At 49.1% G+C, this 18578-nt stretch overlaps 2 protein-coding genes across 8 annotated transcripts in view; both read right to left on the bottom strand.

Moving 5' to 3' along the window:
* Positions 1 to 32: 32 nt before the first annotated feature.
* On the bottom strand, positions 33 to 12528 carry ZNF212 (zinc finger protein 212). Of its 7 annotated transcripts, none has more exons than XM_023753797.1 (6): positions 8749 to 9722; positions 8182 to 8259; positions 4211 to 4582; positions 3995 to 4121; positions 2801 to 2890; positions 33 to 2047 (listed from the first exon to the last, which is right to left on the bottom strand). In XM_023753797.1, the coding sequence occupies exons 2-6, from the start codon at positions 8209 to 8211 to the stop codon at positions 1191 to 1193; spliced, it is 1476 nt and encodes a 491-aa protein (XP_023609565.1). In that variant the 5' UTR covers positions 8212 to 8259; positions 8749 to 9722; the 3' UTR covers positions 33 to 1190. The 7 variants fall into 7 exon arrangements, with proteins under 7 accessions (XP_023609565.1, XP_023609564.1, XP_014311317.1 ...); XM_014455831.2 differs by lacking the exon at positions 8749 to 9722 and adding an exon at positions 10850 to 12516 and having other exon boundaries at positions 1191 to 2050; XM_023753794.1 differs by lacking the exon at positions 8749 to 9722 and adding an exon at positions 10850 to 10992 and having other exon boundaries at positions 1191 to 2050; positions 8182 to 8251.
* Positions 12529 to 14404: 1876 nt separating this feature from the next.
* Positions 14405 to 18578, bottom strand: part of ZNF282 (zinc finger protein 282) — a 38024-nt gene continuing 33850 nt past the window's right edge. Inside the window, 2 exon segments of the mRNA XM_023753812.1 lie at positions 14405 to 17335; positions 17338 to 17514. Coding sequence (XP_023609580.1) covers positions 16752 to 17335; positions 17338 to 17514 — 761 coding nt within the window. The 3' untranslated portion in view covers positions 14405 to 16751.

The following is an 18578-nucleotide window of genomic DNA, read 5'->3' as shown; positions in this document are numbered from 1 at the left end:
ACAAATGGAGAAAAACACCCAACATGAGCACATTTTTTTGCCAGTAGCAAGTTTTATTCTAAGCAACTGCCAAGTCATCAAAGGGGACACTCACACAGGACCCAGGAGCCCACTCCCAACAGCAGTGCGGCAGGCATCCACCTCTCCTGGGAGACAAGCACCCACGTGCTTTTTCTCCATCATCTCTGCAACAGTCAACCCCAGAACTAATTGGGAAAGTGTCATCTGAACAACCTCAAGGAACAACTGGTCTAACAGGAACAAACTCAAATACAAGCTGATACAAGCTGAACAACCGTAAGTAACAAAGGAGTCGTCTACCCTGTGAGGCTGCAGAACCCAGCGAGGACGCAGATGGAAGAGGAAGCGAGCTGTGGTGAGAAACCCCAGCGCCGAACTCCTGGGAGGAAGCGGCTCCGTACTCTCAGCTCCTTTCCCAGACTCATTCTCAATGGGGGCTTTGGGGTCCACTCCCACTGCTCTCTCCCCCTTGGTCCTTTTGATTCAGTGAGCCCCATCCGAGAGTGCTAAGTCCCCTCACAATAGGGAGCCCGAGCTATGCACCCTGATCACTGGCCTAAGTGTGGGCAGGCTGAAGGAGGCCCAGAAACAACTCCCTCCCAGATGGCAGCAGTCCCCATGTTAGGAACAACTTCTACAACTTGGGAAGTTAAAAAAACAAGTGTCAGGCCGTATTTTCTTTAAATCAGCTAAAATCTAATTCCAAAACGGTTCTTCAGAGCACGGTGAGCAGTTCATTTAAATTACTTCTACTTGTTATTAACAAGGAGACTACAACAGAAAACAGAGGGTTATGCTTCCCAGAGCTCTTCTGCTCACCTGCTCATTCCTTTGGCCTGACTCCACCCGTGGGAAGACCTGAAACGCTGGGATAGACCCTCAAACCAACCCCAGTGCACAAGTATCAGCATGGATGGGAAAACCCGAGACTCGAAGGTGCCAAAGACACGGCAAACACAGCAGCAGGGTAGACAGCAGGGACAGGCCTGGCCCCGCCCCTCCTCCACACAGTTCTGAGGACTTGGGCTCGGCCTGCTGCTTGGCCAAAGTTAGGCAAATCAAAATGACACCCCCAAGGAAGAAGTCAGTCCCTGACTCTGCACAGTGTCTCTTCGGGGGACCAATGCCAGCCCCCTGAGCCCCCCCGGACAGGCGGGGGGCTGGCACCCTTAGAGCAGGCCGTTGGGCCTGCCTGGCTCCGAGGCCAGCGCGCCACGCTCCCGCTGGTGGATCTTCTGGTGCTGCAGGAGGTGCTGCTTCTGCACGAAGCTCCGCTCACACTCGGGGCAGGTGTAGGGCCGCTCACCCGTGTGGATGCGCTGGTGCCGCACCAGATCTGATGGGTGGCTGAAGCTCTTGCCACAGTAACCACAGATGAGGCAACTCCGGCTTTTCCTCCAGGGGATGTGGCCGGGCAGGGCAACCAGGCTGTTGGGCGAGAACCTCTCCTGGACACGCTGGCCACCACTGGGCCCCTCCTGCAAATGGCAGCGCTGGTGGTTCACCAGGTTCACCTTGCTGCTGAAGCTCCTCATGCACACGTCACACTGATGCTGCTTCCCCTTCTTGGACGGGGGCTTCAGCAGTGGCCTGGACCTAAGACCCTCCTCTGGCTCTGAGGTGGTGGAAGACTCCCACGATGGGTGGGCCCGTAGATAGGCCAGCTGCTGCTCACAGCGGAAGCTGAGCTCGCACTCAGGACAATCGTAGGGGCCGAAATCTTCCCTATTCAGCTTCAGGGCCGGATTACATTCCGGAGCCAGTTGCACCGGCCTATTAGATTTCTGCTTCGGGGGGCAGTCCAGATTTCTGTCACTGCCAGGGTCTCTGCTGCCCTCAGTGGGCTCCTCTAGATTAGCGTCCCCGGCCCCTGGTTCCAAGAGGACAGAACCGCCCTGAGTATTCCAGAGCTCAGTCTGTTCCGGGCCTAGGAAAGCCGGCTCTTCCGCGGGGCCTGAGAGCTCTCCCGGAAGATCCTCAGAGCGTTCCGGCGGGTACTCTACCTCCTGCTTAATCACAACCCCTTCTGCTGCCAAAACAAAGACAACCAACAAAAGAAGATCACATTCTAGCACCTTGGGTTTCTTTGGAGCTAAACATCTGTGAATTCCAGAAGGGCTCAAATCAAAGCATCAAGGGAATTAGAGACTGACTGGGTTCCAAAACCTGGAAAGGGAAACCTATACTCGGGTAGAGACATGTGGGTGGGAAATCTGAATATATTCTTCTTATAGAACAATGTTATAAACGATAGTTTTTCTAGTTTGTCCACAAATTATATTCAATCTCTGAAAAATGGCTAAATATACTGAAAAACTATACTTACTTAGGAGTGTTAAAGTAATAAAAATAAGATTAAAAACACACACAACTAAACCTATAGCTTAAAAGTTCATGTATCCAGCTGTTCTTCCTGCATTCTCCCCAAATTACCTGGCTTATAAATGCTTTTCCTGTCTCTCACCCAGTCAACTTCACTCCTGATGCTGTGAGCAACCCTATCCTCAACGCCCTGTGGGTTTTGACTAAAGTCTATTATGTACTCTCCTCTGTAGGACACGAAGAAGTCCGAATGGTCATGAATCTCAAGGATTCCAAATAGCAGTAAGGAGTTCAGACACACATAATAGGTGAGCTAATGATAATCATAAAAGAATCTAGAATAAGTAAATGCCACATGAGGCTACTGATGATCAATGTTTGGCAGTTTAGCAGTGGGAAAGCTCACTATAGACTACAGGGAGTGGGGAGGGGAATGGAATATTCTGGAGCCACTCACCTGGATGGACACCACCAAGGCCTTCCTCCTCCAAGTCTCCCAGCATCTCTGTACCCAACTCCGCTTCTCCTTCTGGCTGGCCAAGGACCTCTGGGTTGGAAATGGCACAATGTGAGCCCAGGAGAGTAAACTGTCATTGCACACTAGTCACTTGCTGATGAACGAGGTGACCAATGTCAAGGAGTCAATATTAAAACTTCAAAGTACTGTTTCTGTCACTTTCCCCTAGCAGTTTGGGACAATTAGAAAATTATGGCCCATTGGAATGATGTATTCAGCTAACTGCCCCTCGGTGCCCCTTCATCAGTCCCCTGTGGCTCAGCAGGCAGGCACAGGAGCCCATCACTCATTCCACCAATACCACTGGCAGGCACTTATCCCCCACCTGTGACAGGTAAGTCATCGGCCACAAGCAACACATGACCCAGTGAGGTCACAGTAACCTTTTGACCCATTTGCTACTTTCCTGCTCCCTCCACTCTGCTCCAGTCCCAGTGGCCTTCTTGACAACCTTCCATGAACCTTTTAGGTTGTCAAACATTTTGTCTACCAAACAAAATGCATTTATAATGTAATAGCTAACATTTTGCATATCAAGATCTGTATCTATTAAGCAGTACTTCTCATCAACACAAAATAAACACCGAGACCACAACTGGCTGTGATTCCAGCCAAGTGCCCAGGACAATTTTTGGTTAGCCTGTACTGCCTGTCTCATCCCAGGTAACAAAGGATTCCTTATCAAATAGTCTTAAGCACTGGAAATATCATGAGGGCCTGGCCAGCATGGCTCAGTGGTTGAGTGTCGACCTGTGAACCAGGAGGTCACAGTTCGATTCCCAGGGTGCGGGCTAGGTCCCTGGTGGGGGTATGCAGGAGGTGGCCCATCAGTGATTATCTTTCATTGTTGATGTTTCTGTCTCTCCCTCTCCTTTCTTCTCTGAAATCAATAAAAGTATATTAAGAAAAAAAAATAGCATGAGGAACTCTAGCTATGTTATACTATAATGCATATCATGACCTCTTATCTATTAGTAAATGTTATCAAGATTTGACTATGGGACCACAGAGAAGAAAGGCATGACACTATGACCTTTCCTAATGTCTTGGTAAATTGAGGACTCGGAGACTCCCATTTTTCCACTCAGCACAGGCCAGGAATTGTGGGATGTCTGGGCAGAAAGGGCTGCTTACTCAGAGAGACTAGCGTCTCATAGTTGCTCATCATCACGTTTCTGTATAGCTCCTTCTGCCAGTCCTCCAGATTCTCCCACTCCTGCTCCGAGAAGCAGACTCCATCATTCTCGAGTGACCTGGGCATCTGAAATCGCAAATGTTATACAGTGAGTGCTTCCTGTCTCAGCCATTAGGGAAAAGCCACCAATTGAGAATCTCAAATAAAAGGACTACCTTGGGGGCCTCCCCTGTGCTGCCCGGGGGCAGCCGCAGGACCCAGAAGTTCCTGTTCCTCAGCAGGTTCTCCATGTTCTCCATCCGCCTCTGCAGCAGCCCGTACTCCTGCAGCAGGGTCCCCAGCACGGCCCACTTGCCCTCCAGCTGGTTCCCGAACTCCACGGCCGTCTTCTCAAAGTCAGCCAGCTTCTTCTCGGCTGTCTCCATGCGTCTCTCCAGGCTCTGCAGCTGTGCGGCCTGGGCCTCCATCTTCTTCTCCACGGCCTGGAGGGCGGCCATCACTGACTGGAGTGACATCTCTTCGGCCTCTGTCTCTTGTGGGGGCGGCGAGGGAGAAGCCAAGGGTGTGGCGCGGCGCTTCCGCCTGTGCTGAAGAGCCAGACCCGGGCCGGTCAGTCAGCACCCCTTCCCAAGCAGAGTCCAGCAGACTCATAACGAGTACCTGGCTGCTACTTTTTAATTTAAAAAGTATGCTCTTTTGTATTCTGATACAGCAAATTGTACACATATAATAAAAAGTATGGAAAAATAGAGAGAAGGAGGGAAGGAGGATTATGTAAAATATGTTGTTAGAATATTGGTGTGTTTCCTATAAGTTTTTTTTTTTCATCTTTTTTTGGTCAATGAAATTGAAATCATACTGTACATATGTTTTGTTACCTGTGTTTCATACATAGCATATTGTCTAACACTTTTCTGTGTCAGGATTCATTTTTTAAACCAATTTCTCTCTGTTTGATATTTTGGGCTATTTGTGATGTTTTGCTGTGATGATATTATTTACATCTACTCCTGTCTCCACATTCCTGCCAGACTTCATAGCTGATCAGGTCCCCTTTGCTGAAACCTTTCAGCAACCCCTTAAGGTTCCTTTAGCAGGACCTACAAGACTCAACTCATTCATCTGTGCACCCTAGCAGCCAGTATAAGTGAACAAATTCTTCATAATCATTCAGTGAAATGATCGAAGTCCTCTTATACTTCTCATTTTTATGGTCTGTCCTTGACAAGAGGAAAATCACTGTGGCTGAAGCTCAACATGACTAAGACCAATACTTGGGGAGTCCTCTTGAAGCTGTCCTCTTAGCCCCGCTGTCCTACTGCAGGTTCACATTTCAGTCCTAACCCCGCAAGACTCATCTCCTTTTATGTGGCACACTTTGTTCAAGGCTGCTTCTCTCACCACAATGAAGACATTGAGACCAAGACATTGAGAAGAAATATGTTTACAGGCCATTCAATGTCCCCTTTAGTGAACTACCTGCTAAAGTCTTGCCCACTTAATTTTGGGTTATCTGACTTTTCCTTCCCATCCCCTAGGATTTCGCTGTAAATTCTGGACACTAATCTTTATCAGTTATATATGTTGCAAATATCTTCTCTTTATTTGTACTTTTTTTTTAACTCTCTTCAGTATTATTTGATCAAAAGTCTTTAATGGAGCTGAATGTTATCAGTATTAATACTTTTATGGTTTGAACTTTTGTGTCAAAAGTTGTAAAACAGAAATCTAGAACCCACAATACAGTCTTCTAAATACTTTATAGTTTTGATTTTCTCATTTAAGTATTTACCTCAACTAGAACTGATATTTGTATACGGTGCAAGACTCAATTTTCATATGGGAAATCAACAGACCTAATACTACATAATGAAAAATCCATCACTTACCCACTGATCTGAACTGCTATCTCTGTCATAAGTCAAGTTTTCTTACATATGTTTGTTTCTGGCTTCCCTATTCTGTTCTACGGGTCAATTTTCCTATCACTTTATCAATATTGCCATCTTAATGACCATAGCTTTTTGATAATTATTGATATCTGGTAAGGAAAGTCCTACCTCCTTGTTTTACAGGAGTATATTGACTATTTTAGGCCTGTTGATATTCTACAAATTTGAAAAATTTCACAAAAAAATATCTTTAGAGATTTTGTTTGGAGCTGCCTCCAATCTATAGGTAAATTTGAAAAGTGACATCTTTAGGATGAAATGTTTCAATCCATACACATACTATACACTCCTTTTTAAAAGTATTTTTTATGTCTTTCAATATTTGAGCATATTTCCCAGGTACCTGTTCCAATCCTCAAATCCCAAAATTTAGAGGCTTAAGACAACAACATCTATCTTGCTCGTGAATCTGCAATTAAATGAGGGTTTGGCAGGGAGTTTGTGTCACCTGGAGCAAAAACAGGCAAGCAGGCACTGGGACCATCTGAGGAACCCCAAGCCACGCACAGAGGGCGCGCATGGTGACATTCTGCTTAACAGCCCTACCTAAGGGCCCAGCCCCACCCACGGTCAGCACCAGAACACACTTTCATTACTAACAGGGTTTTGTTTTTATTTTTTTTCTTTCTTTTATTATTTTTTCCTTCACCATTTATCCCTCTATGCCCTCTTCCACCTCCACCCCCGCCACCTTGCAATCACCACTCTGTTGTCCGTGTCCATAAGCTCTTTTTTTTTTTCTTTTTGTTCAGTCCCTCCACCACCACCTCTTTAAAAAAAAATACTTTATTGATTTTTAGCGAGAGGAAGGGAGAGGGAGAGAAAAAATCAATATGAGAGCGCAACATCAATCGGCTGCCTCCTGCACAGCCTCCACTGGGGAGCTAGCCCGCAACCCAAGCATGTGCCCTTGACTGGCAATCGAACCTGTATCTTTCTGGTGCATGAGACACCGCTCAACCAACTGAGCCACACCAGCCAGGGCAGTAATAGGGCTTTATGCCTTCTCTCTTTTTTCTTCATCAATCTCTCTATACATCAAAATTATATATATGGGGTAGATATATGGGAAAAATTAATCATATCCTCTCTATATGTCCTGTATACTATAATAGCCACTAGAAACATGTGGCTGTTTAAAGTTAAATTAATTGAAATTAAATTAAAAATGCAAGTTCCTCAGTCATACTAGCTACATTTCAAGTGCTCAATAGCCACATGTACCTTGTAGCTGCTGCACTGAGCAGTGTAGACAGAATATTTCCACTATCTCAGAAAGTTCTTTGGAGATACTACACCCTCACTAATTGTTTCCTGCTTGATAAAATAATAAGGCAATATCAAAATCTTCTACTATGGTAGTGCATTTTCCTTGTTCTATCAACTTTTGTTTTATATATTTTGAGGCTACATAATTAGGTGCATATAACACTAGAAATGTCTTATCAAGCTAGTAAATTGAGACTTTTACCATTATAAAAATAGTACTAGTGCCCTAACCGGTTTGGCTGAGTGGATAGAGCGTCGGCCTGCGGACTCAAGGGTCCCAGGTTCGATTCCGGTCAAGGGCATGTACCTTGGTTGCGGGCACATCCCCAGTGGGGAGTGTGCAGGAGGCAGCTGATCGATGTTTCTCTCTCTCTCTCATCCATGTTTCTAACTCTCTATCCCTCTCCCTTCCTCTCTGTGAAAAACCAATAAAATATATATTTTATAAAAATAGTACTAGTCCTCTATCTCTAGCAATATTAATATAGTTAAGCCAATTTCCTTCCTCCCTCTCTTCCTTTTTTTTGGTTAATTCTCTCCGGAGGATATTTTTTCCATTTGATTTTAGAAAGTGGAAGGGAGGAGAGAGAGGAAGAGAGGAGAGAAACATCAATGTGAGAGAGCCACATCAATTGGTTGCCTCCTGCACTCGCCCCAATTGGGGCAGGGAACCTGCAACCCAGTATGTGCCCTTGACCAGAATAAACCTGCAACCCTTTGGATCGAGGGTCGATGCTCTAACCACTGATCCACACCAACAAGGGCCAATTTACTTTTGATTAGTATTAACCTGGTATATTATTTCCTATCCCTTCATATTCAGTCATTTCCACAGCTTTATCCTGTATTGTATGTTATAAACCATACAGTTGAATTTCCCTCATCCAGCCCATCTTTTTTCTTTTAACTAGATCATTCAGTCCATTTACATTTATTCTAATTATTGATGTATATTTATTTTGTACCTTTTCTGTGTGATTTATCCCATCTTTCATCTTCTTTCTTGCCTTCTTTTAGATGATGTTATTCCCCCTCCTTTTTTTCTTTTAAAATATATTGTAATTGATTTTAGAGAGGAAGGGAGGAGAGATAAAAACATGATGAGAAAGAATCATTGATGGGCTGCCTCCTGCACATCCCCTACTGGAGACCGAGCCCGCAACCTGGGCATGTGCCCTTGACCGGAATCGAACCGGTCTGCAGGTCGATGCTCTCTATCCACTGAGCCAAACCAGCTAGGGCGATTCATGTTTATTTTTGTCAGACAGCTGGAGGTTCTACTTTAAATTAAATTCTCTGCTTGCAGTTTCTTGGACCACCCAGGTCATGTAAATTCAGGCAATGAAACCATTTGAGAGTCATCAATTTTCAAGAGCCATCTTGCACCCATCTCTCGGCACAGAGGTTTGACATATGTAACTTTCTCTGCAATCACCTGGGGGGAAGAGCTTTTAGTTTGTGAATGTTGCCCTTTGCCCTCTGGAGTCTCAGCTTTATGGGATTCAGGCAGGAGGCTTCCTGGGGACTCTCACCTTAGGCTTTGAGTTTCATCTTCTATTTTCCAGGCCCCTTGAGGTCATAAACACCACAGATGAATGTTCAGCAAAAGCCCTCAAAGTTGGTTTCAGAACTCTCCTTACCTCTTAAGAGCTTCCTCTTTCCCTTGGATTTTGGGCTCCAAGTATTCTTTACTAACATACATTTCAAATATATTTGTGTGCCCCCCCCCCACCCCCCAGCATTTTTAGTTATTTTCATCATGGTACCTACTTGGCCACACTGTCAAATGAGAGGTACAGAATCCTCATCTGAAGAGAAAATGCCTGAGAATAGGAATATGCTGAAGGACAATTTAAATACATTCTACAACGACAGGTCCATAAGTGACTTAGAGCGTCGTTTTGAATTTTGGAGGATCTTTAAGGCTTTCCTTTTAACAAGACCTGCTGATGCCACGCAAGTCGCTGTGCACTGACCAGCCAGGAAGAAGCACTCTGGCCGTTAGTACACCTGTCCTCCTGCCCTCTTTACTACTAATTTGGTCTTGAGGAAAAGCCGTCTCTGACTGTATCACCTTAGTTAAAGGAGTCAGATGAGGCAAACGCTGTAAACATTTGTGTCTTGTCTTCATAGTTCAACTTCACCTTCCTTGAGAGCAAACACTGCTCTGCAAGCCTGCCAATCCTTCCCTCTTAGTTCTCACCCGCTTCCTGCAAGAATCAAACAGCCCTGACCACCGCTGCTTCTCTCGCCTCTCTCCCTTCCCCTCTCTGTAAAATTAATAAAAACATATCCTCGGGTGAGGATTAAAAAAATAAAAAAAGAATCAAATACAGTGCATCTTGCTAGCCCTCAATTCTCACGAGATCTCATATGATTCTGAAAGTGTTTCTAGACCACGAAATGCTTGGGGCGCAGATGGGAGGCAGCGATCGATGTTTCTCTTTCTCCCGCCCCCTCTCTCTCCCTTCCTCTCTAAAATCAATAAAAACATATCCTCGGGTGAGGATTAAAAAAAAAAAAAATCAATGAGTAAAAAAAAAAAAAAATCAATGGGCTATAAAAAAAAAAGAGAACCAACCAATGAACGCTTAAATAAGTGGAACAACAAATCGATGTTTCTCTCTTTCCCTCTCTCTCTCTATCTAAAAATCAATAATAAAAAAAAATTAAATTCCAGCCCTGGCCGGCTGTCGTCCGGATATGCCAAGGTTGCCGGTTCGATCGCCCATCAGGGCACACACACAAGAAGCAACCAATGAATGCATAAATAAGCGGAACAACAAATCGATGTTTCTCTTGCTCCTTCTCTCTAAATCAAAAAACAAAATAAAATAAACCAATTAAATCCCATCTGCCCTTTCCCTCGCACATCCTCTCGCATGATCACATCAACCACTACTTTCGAATAACCAGCGAATGTCAGAGCTGGCAGGAACCCTAGACACTATCCGGCAACTAGTCCAACACAATTTAGGAAGAAAACGGAGGCCCGGCCCTGGGGGGGTGGGAGCCGAGTTGCGGCTGGAAGCAGTTTCTTGCCTCCAAGCCCAGGACTCTCCTCTCCCCGAGCCCCGAGTCCGGCGGAGGGCGGGCTCGGGGGGACCCCCCAGCCTCACCCCCCAACCCCGGCAACTAGCGGCGAGCTGACACCTGTCCCCCGGGAGCGGCAGCCCAGCCCGCCTTCAACCTGCGGCTGCAGCCCCGCCGCCGAAGTCCGTAGCGGGACAATGTGGCCGGAGGGACCGGCGCCGCACAATGGCCGGGAGCGAGCCGCGCTGGCCGCCGAGGAGCGAGGAGCGCTCGGGCGCCCGGAGCAGCCGGCGGGCTCCCGGGCGGCGGTGGGGACCCAGAGTTTCCATCGCGACGCCGCTCCGGGCGCCGCGGAGAGCGCGGGTGGGGACGGTCACACGCCCGAGAGCACGGAACTAGCCTCGGAGAAGTTTCCCGGCGAAGGCGCGTCGCTCGGGGGCTCCGGCCCGACGCGGAAGGGACCGGACCGGGGAGGGCAGAGCCGGGGGTCGCGGGGGGCAGGTGGGCGCTCGCCGGCGCAGCGGCAGCCCGGGGGACCCCCCCGCCCCGCCCCGCAGCTCCGTCACCCCGAACGCGCCCCCGGGCCAGGGGGACTCTTACCCGAGCCGACGCCGACTCCGCCATGGCTGCCAGTCGCCCGTCCGCGGCGGGGCCGCGCCTGCTCTCCCTCGGACTGCGCGCGGGTCTGCGGGGCGTCCCAGCCCCTCCTCGAAGCCGCCACCAGCGCCGTGTTGACACAAGGCCAAGACCGGCTCCAGCCGCTCGTGCTCGGCGCGCGGGATTCCCATTGCGCCCCCGCGCGGCCGGAGGGTGAAGAGCAGCTCCGCGCGGAGGACTTGGTCCCTCAGTCAAGTGCAGGTTCCAAAGTTAAGGCAAACCCAGCGGACTTTGTTTTTCTTATTTTACGTGCCCAGAACTCTGCTAGGTGCTTTGCGATATTCCAAAATGTATAAAACTCAGACTTTGCTCTGAGAGAACATGTAATCTAGTTGGGGAAAAGAGCTATGGTCCCAAATGGCAAGCGGTTGTATTCCAAAATTTTGCTTTTTAGCAGCTAGAAGCACACTTCCCATCTCAACAATGTGGGGTCAGGTGCCAAGGCCAACCCACCGTAGCCTATTCATTATAGTAATCACATGCCTTGGAAACCCTAAGATAGCCCTGATATCAAATATGTAATCCAGTGCACATGCTGCCTGTGAAATGATGCGTGTGGAATTTTGCAACCATATTTGCCTAATTTGTGCCACATTGTCTCTGCAGAGACTTGCAATGAACTTCCACTTCCAATGATAGACATGAAATGCTTCCCCTGAGAACTAAACTCTATTTCACATGACCAAGTCCTTCTTGGCACACAGGGCTCGGGTCAGACTTCACCTCTTCAGAGAGACATTCCCTATATCTTCCTCTATCCCAATCCTCAGTCTAGTTATCTTCCTCCAAACATTGTTCATAGCATTTATCACAATCCAAAATCACCTCATTTTTTTTCATTTGTTTATATGGTAATTCACTAAAATGTCTCTCACTCCTCGGTACTTCTATTTGCTCATAGAAGTGCTCATAAATATTTTTGGGTGATTTAATAGCAAATCAGAGAGCAAGGCTAGGAAAAGTCACCTCCAAGAGAAGGCATGATGTCCAGGGCAACCACTTTGACAGATTGATTGAATCATTGATCTATTTAAAGAAGGGGCCATGTGGAGGAAACTAATCAGCCATTGAGATATATCCAGGGTTTGATCTACTCTCTCTGGCCAACAAAAACTTACTGCAGATACAGAAAATAATGTATGAAGATTGTGGAGATAGACATATCAGGACATAGAATACTGAGATCATTAAGCGATCCAGGTATAGAACTCACACTCCATTCCATTTCTATGTCCACCAGGCAACCTTATGCTGATGCACGTCCCTGTGTATTGGGAGACAACAGGCAGGTCAGGCTGATGCAACTATCCAGCCCACCCTTGGAAATTATTAAACTGATACTCTGGCTTATCCATCAGTCAGTCTCTTGAGAGTCAGCATGATTCAGCATCCCTGACTCTGAGCCTGGAACTCTGGAAGAATATTTAGATCAAATTTCCAGTGTGCAAGGGGGGAAGCACCAGGCACTATTTTGCAGTGTCATGGGCTTTTGGAGATGGTAGCGCAGGGAGTTAGAAAGTGGGGCCAAGGAGTGAGACCAGCACCCCCACTTACTTACATGTGGACTTTGGGCAAGTCATTAACTTCTTGGCACCTCCAATTCCTCATTATTAGTGGGAAATAATAGCATGCATCTGAGAGCTGTTGTGCAGACTAAATGAGTTAGTTCAAGTCAGATGCTTACAGTGCAACCTGTCATAGTAAGAGCTCAAGATGCGCTCACGATTGCTATTATGTGTGTCCTGGCTCCTTCACTCACCAAGTGGTGTGGTTCATGCTCACTCTGCCTCAGTGTCTTCTCCCTGAGGATATGAAAACCATATCCAAGGGTTTTTAATGGGGTTAAAATAAATGACATTGTGTAAGTAAAATGCTTATGTAGCTGAAGGCCTGGTATAGAGTAAGCACTCAATAACAGGCAACTTCTCATTTTGGTTTTTGTCTTTGCTTTGTCAAGGTGCTAGAATTCACCAAGATAAATGTCTCCTTGCTGACTCTGAGAAGCCACCCATTTGTCCTTTCCCAATGACACACAGATCTTGACACATGCCTTTGAATAAACTTTTTTTTAGGAGTTCAAGCGGCAGTGGCAAGATTTATTAAAGTGAAAGTACACTCTCAGGAGGAGAGCGAGAGCGGGCAGGCTCAAAGAGCAACTGTCAAATAAACTTTAAAATTAGGTTCACAATTATTCCCATTGGTGGTAATGTTATCAGAGAAATCAATATACTCATATCCTGTCATCTATAGAATGATTGAAACATGCATAGGCCCTGGCCAGGTAGCTCACTGGTTAGAGTGCCCTCCTGATACCCCAAGGTTGTGGGTTTGATCCCTGATGAGGGCACATACAAGAATCAACCAATGAATGGATAAATAAGTGGAACAACAAATCGATGTTTCTCTCTAGAAATCAATAAATACATAAGAAACACACACCCAGAGCTGAATGTGACCTTGAATATCTCACTCACACCCCCATTTTTAGTGACAGAAGTATTCTTTGAATCACAAATAATATAGTTTAAAATGCTTTAAAATATTTACCTTGACCTTTAAATTTTCTATTGCAAGTGTGATTTATAGTATATGTATTAGCATATATATGTCCAAACATTTTTTATCCAAGAAAGTTTACAGGCCACAGCTTTATCCCACTTAGTAGAGACCCTTTCTATTCCGTTCCCCTTACTATCCTAGTCTCTAGGTGGCAGGGACCATATCCTTTGTGTACCTTCTCTCTAAAACAAACAAAAACAGTGCTGGGGAGCATGCTCACTAGGCTGGAGGTCAGTGAGAATCCTAGCAGAACACGCTTGGCTCAAGCTGCACCACCCTGCTGTGTACGTGTGCAGCGGACATCTGATAATTTTGTCAGCTTAGCACTTCTCCATTCCTCTGGGCCTGTCACCTCATTCCCTTTGGGGACTTCTCCAGTTCTGGAAGGACATATAAGAAGCTTAGTAGCCTGGCCAGGTGGCTCAGTTGTTTGGAGCGTCATCCTGTACATCAGAGGGTTGTGGGCTCGATCCCTGGTCAGCGCAGGTACAGGAGGCAACCAGTTGATGTTTCTCATCCTCTCTCTCTCAAAAAAAAAAAAAAAGAAAGAAAGAAAAGAAAAGAAAGAAGAAATGAAAACATCTTTGGGTGAAGATATTTTTAAAAAGCTCTTGCCCAGCCAGTGTGGTTGTGGTTGAGCATTGACCTATGAACCAGGAGGTCACAGTTCCATTCCTGGTCAGGGCACATGTCCAGGTTGTGGGCCCCAACCCTAGTGAGGGGCATGCAGGAGGCAGCCAATCAGTGATTCTCTCTCATCTTTCATGTTTCTAGCTCTCTCTCCCTTCTCTGAAATCAATAAAAATATATTTAAAAAAAAAAAAGCTCTTAGCTGTGGATGCTTTTCAACAGGGGATCAGGCAGGAAAATGATTGATGTTTCTCTCTCCCTTCCACTCTCTAAAAAGCAATAAAAATATATGCTCGAGTGAGGATTGTCTTTTTTTTAACCACTTGAATTTTTACTGCGCACATTAATTTTTAAATTAAAAGTTAATTTTAATTAACACACTATCAGGTGGAGAATAAAAACCCACCCAAAGCAGGCCCTTCAGAAAGTGGACGGCAGGGTCCCCACGCGGGACCCTTGCTGCCTGGGAGAGGTCCATTCTGAGTGGCATCACCTTGGATCAGCGCGGGGGCAGGGCTCACTATAGGACTCTCCTGGGGCCAGCGTTGGAGGCTGGGGTGACTCCTAGCTGAGGGGCTCTTGGTGCCCTGGGATCTACCAGACTAGGATGAAGGAACCAGATACGAACTTTCTGCCCTCTAATTTAGTCATGAAACCTCTTTGGGAATCAGCTCCTTGAGGGCAAAATATACACTTGAGTATATTGATCACTCAATAGTGATCTCTCCCTATCTTTATACTCTTAACAGCCAAAAGAAAGTCTTATTTCCAATTATTTAGATTATGAAAAGCTTGATTTTCTGCATATGCCTTTGAAAAGCAGAACACTGCTCCCTCCCCACAAAAAAACAATGTTTTAGAGGGTCCCTTCTGCTCTAATAAAACTCCACTGAATTTGCTTAATTTCTCAACTAGTTTTAAGATTTGCCTCCTTCAGAAAGAATGAAGGAGAAAAATCCCAGTTAGTTGGGTTGCAGTCGCATGGAGGCTTTCCTGTCCGGAGCCACAATGCAGAACCCTCGGCCCTGTGAACATGCAGTCTGCAATCTGGACACCTTTTATTTAATTTCAAGAATTCCCTTTGCATGGCAAACAGGGGTCTGAGGAAAGCCAAGCGGTGCGGGTGAGGGAGGAAGCAGAGCGCTCACAAATGTGGTGCCAGGTGCAGGCTGCCCACTGTGCTCCCGGATGGGAGAGAAGCGGGGTGGATGGGCGGAGCAGGAAAAGTCATTCTCAACACAAACAAGGGTCCTGGGGCATGCCACCCCACCCCAGTGCCTGGCCATGCAAGACGCAGAAATGGAGACGGTGGCCCCTCAGGACCATGGAGCATTGCACCAACACAAGGGAGTCCTCTGGGCGCCTCCTGAGGCGCCTGCAGGGTCTGGAGCAGAGGAGGTCTGTGTCCACGTCCATGTCCGTGAGCATGGTGAGTTAACAGATAGCACCGGTTGGGAGGCTCAAGGCAGGAGAGAGACTGAGGCTCTCGGCCTCTAGCACCCACTGCCTGGCCCTCCTGGGAAGAGATTCACTTCCTCGATGGCGGCCCCTGCAGCATGAGCCTTGCTCTCACCCTTTGGCTCTGGGGAAACTGGAATAGATCATCAGGGTGAGCTCTGACCCAGGGCACCAGCTGCCTCTGGAGGGCCGGGTCACTACTGTGTAGTAACAAGATGGGTTGCACCAGGTTCAGGGACTAGAGGTGGGAGGGACGGGCTGGGGGATGGGCCCTGGGCCCCAAAAGTGCCCACATAGGAAGAGTCTTTCGGAAGCACAACCTGAGGCATTCTGTCGCCCATCTGTTCCCCATCCCCAGTAACCCCACGAATTGTCCCCGGTGGCTTCTGATTACTTTTGGTGGGTCAGGGGCAAGGGAGAGAGACCAGGAGAGGCAAAGCCAGAGAGGTCTGTCTCTCAAACACGGAGGTAGGCAGTGTGTGTGGTGGGGACACTGCGCTGGGTCAGGAGCCCTGGTCCCAGCTCTGCCGCTCTTCTGTAATCTGGGCTAAACCATCTGGCCTGCACCTCCTTTCCTTGGTTACCGAGTCAGGCAAACCCTACCCCCACCTACCACAGAGGGATAGGCTAAGGGTGAAAATAGATAACGGATAGAAAACACGTTTAAAAAAGTATAAAGCGCTATTCAAACGCGAGGCAGTGTTGTCGTCATGGAGGTGGCATCCCTTAGCACATCCCTCAGCTCAGTCACACCTTTGCTTCCTCTTGCAGCGTCTCAGCCTTTGGACCCGATTTCCTGATCTCGGGCTTCCGAGACTCCCTGGTTGCTTCCCTTGATCACAACCTGTGACCCCAGTGGCCAAATGGGCACCCCAGGTGTCTGCGGGCGGGCGGGAAGCCTCTGGCCTCCTCACTGTCCCTCCCGCACCTTCCCTGCGGGAAGCCGCTCAGCCGGCCCCTTGATCCACCTAGGAGATGAGCTGGGCCGTCCATCCAGGCTGGACAGGTCTAGGGGACCCCTGTCCAACTCTTGGGGACCCTGTTTAGAGTGTAATTCCTGTTCCCGATTTCCAGCGGGTGGCAGGTGGAGGGAGGGAAGGCGCACTGGGAGCCGCAGCAGGATCGAGGGTCGTCAGGCCGCCCCCAGGCCCTCCGCACCCCCGCGCCTGCCGCTGGCCCTCCCTCCCCCAGCCCAGCCCTAGTCTCGGTCAGGCGGCGCCTGCAGGGGCCGCGGGGCGCCCAAGCCGGGGCCCCCGCTGTGCACACGCAGGTGGTCCTTGAGCGACTCCTTGTAGCGGAAGCTCTTGCCGCACTCGCCGCACGTGTAGGGCCGCTCGCCCGTGTGGATGCGCTGGTGCTTGAGCAGGTTCTGCTTGCGGATGAAGCTCTTGCCGCACAGCGCGCACTGGAAGGGCCGCTCGCCCGTGTGCAGCCGCTGGTGGTTCTGCAGGTGCTCCTTGCGGCTGTAGGTCTTCTCGCACTCGGAGCACTTGTAGGGCCGCTCGCCGCGGTGCGTCATCTGGTGCCGGATGAGGCCCGAGTGGCAGTTGAAGCTCTTCTCGCACTCGGCGCACTCGTAGGGCCGCTCCTTGGTGTGGCTGCGGTGGTGGATGATGAGGCTCTTGCGCACCCCGAAGCTCTTGCCGCACTCGGGGCACGAGTAGGGCTTGCTGCGCGCGCCCTGCAGGAGGCCTCGCCGGAGCCCGCCCCCCGGGCAGCAGCTGCCGCAGCCCCCACCGCCCCCGGGTCCCCCGCCTGCGCCCCCGCCGCTGCCAGACTGCGCCCGCCAGCCGGGGCCCGCTCCCCAGCCGGTGCTGGGAAGCTGTCATCCAGCAGCCCGGCCGCGCCCCGGCTCAGGGGGCCGCCGGCATTCTCGGCCACCGGAGGTGGGGGCAGGCTCGGTTGAGCGGGCTGGGGTGGCTGGGCCGGGGCCGGGTTCTTCACCAGTAGCAGGTTGTCACCTGGGGAGGAAGAGACAGAGAAATGACACCCTGACAGTGCTCTGACCAGGACCCCACACTGTGCCTGCGAGGGGCCCAGGTGCTTAACTAATTTGCCTGTGGCTTCACGGGAGTCATAGGCCATCTGGGCCTCGGTTTCTCTAGGAAAATGAGGGGATTGAACAAGGCAAATGGTCACTTTCCATATGGCTCCCGGGCTCCCTGACCCTCTGACCTGCCCCAAGCCACCTGCTGGAGAGCAGGTAGCTTGCAGGTGGGACAGGAAATGCATCCAGAATGCTGGGGGCTGGGTAGGGTGCTATGTGGAAGTCACCTTCTAAGGCAGAATTGCCTGGAAATAAGACAGACCTAACTGTGTTCTGATGTTCAAGGCTAATTTACCTGAGGAGAACCTCTCGACTGGAGGGAATTTGCCAGAACTTATTCAAGTTGAAAAGCTTGTCTAGAGGCCAACAGGAATGGGCTGGGGGGAGCTGGGACCATACCCACCCTGCCAGGTGAGTCATCTTTCTACCAGGCAGGCTGCCTTCTGACTTGTACAGCAGCCTGGTCAGCTGGGTTGGTGTGAGTCCCATCCTGAGGCCTGACCCCACCTGGACCCTGACCACGTGTGCCTGGGGCCCCGTACCCCAGTGTGGAAGTGGCTGCCCAGCCCGCCTCCCCAGGAAGCCTGTTCCTGCTCCTGCAATGATGCCTTTTTCGTTGCACCCCCATGTCTCAAGGACAAGTTCCCAGTTTTCCTGTACCGTGAGGCACAAAGTCCAAACTGAGCATCAGAGCAGTGACCTTTGGCCCAGGATTCCGCCTAAGGAACTACTCCCTCTGCAAACTGGAGTCTTTTCATCTCTCTCCCCTCCATCACCTCCCCAACCCCAGCTGGCAATCCTTTCCCGTGGAGGTGTCCCTCCCCCACTCAGGGGCAGTCCATGGAAGAAGAATAAAGGTGAAGCTTGCACCCTGTCCCCACCTCTTGTGGCATCCCTTTCTCTCCCAGGACCCAACTGCTCCCAGAGCGACTTTTTCAGGCAACATCTGCCACACTCCCCACCCCCATGCTCGTCAGC

This window comes from Myotis lucifugus, unplaced genomic scaffold, assembly GCF_000147115.1.
Source record: "Myotis lucifugus unplaced genomic scaffold, Myoluc2.0 scaffold_51, whole genome shotgun sequence".
NCBI lineage: Eukaryota > Metazoa > Chordata > Mammalia > Chiroptera > Vespertilionidae > Myotis > Myotis lucifugus.
This window is presented reverse-complemented; position numbering and strand designations above follow the sequence as displayed.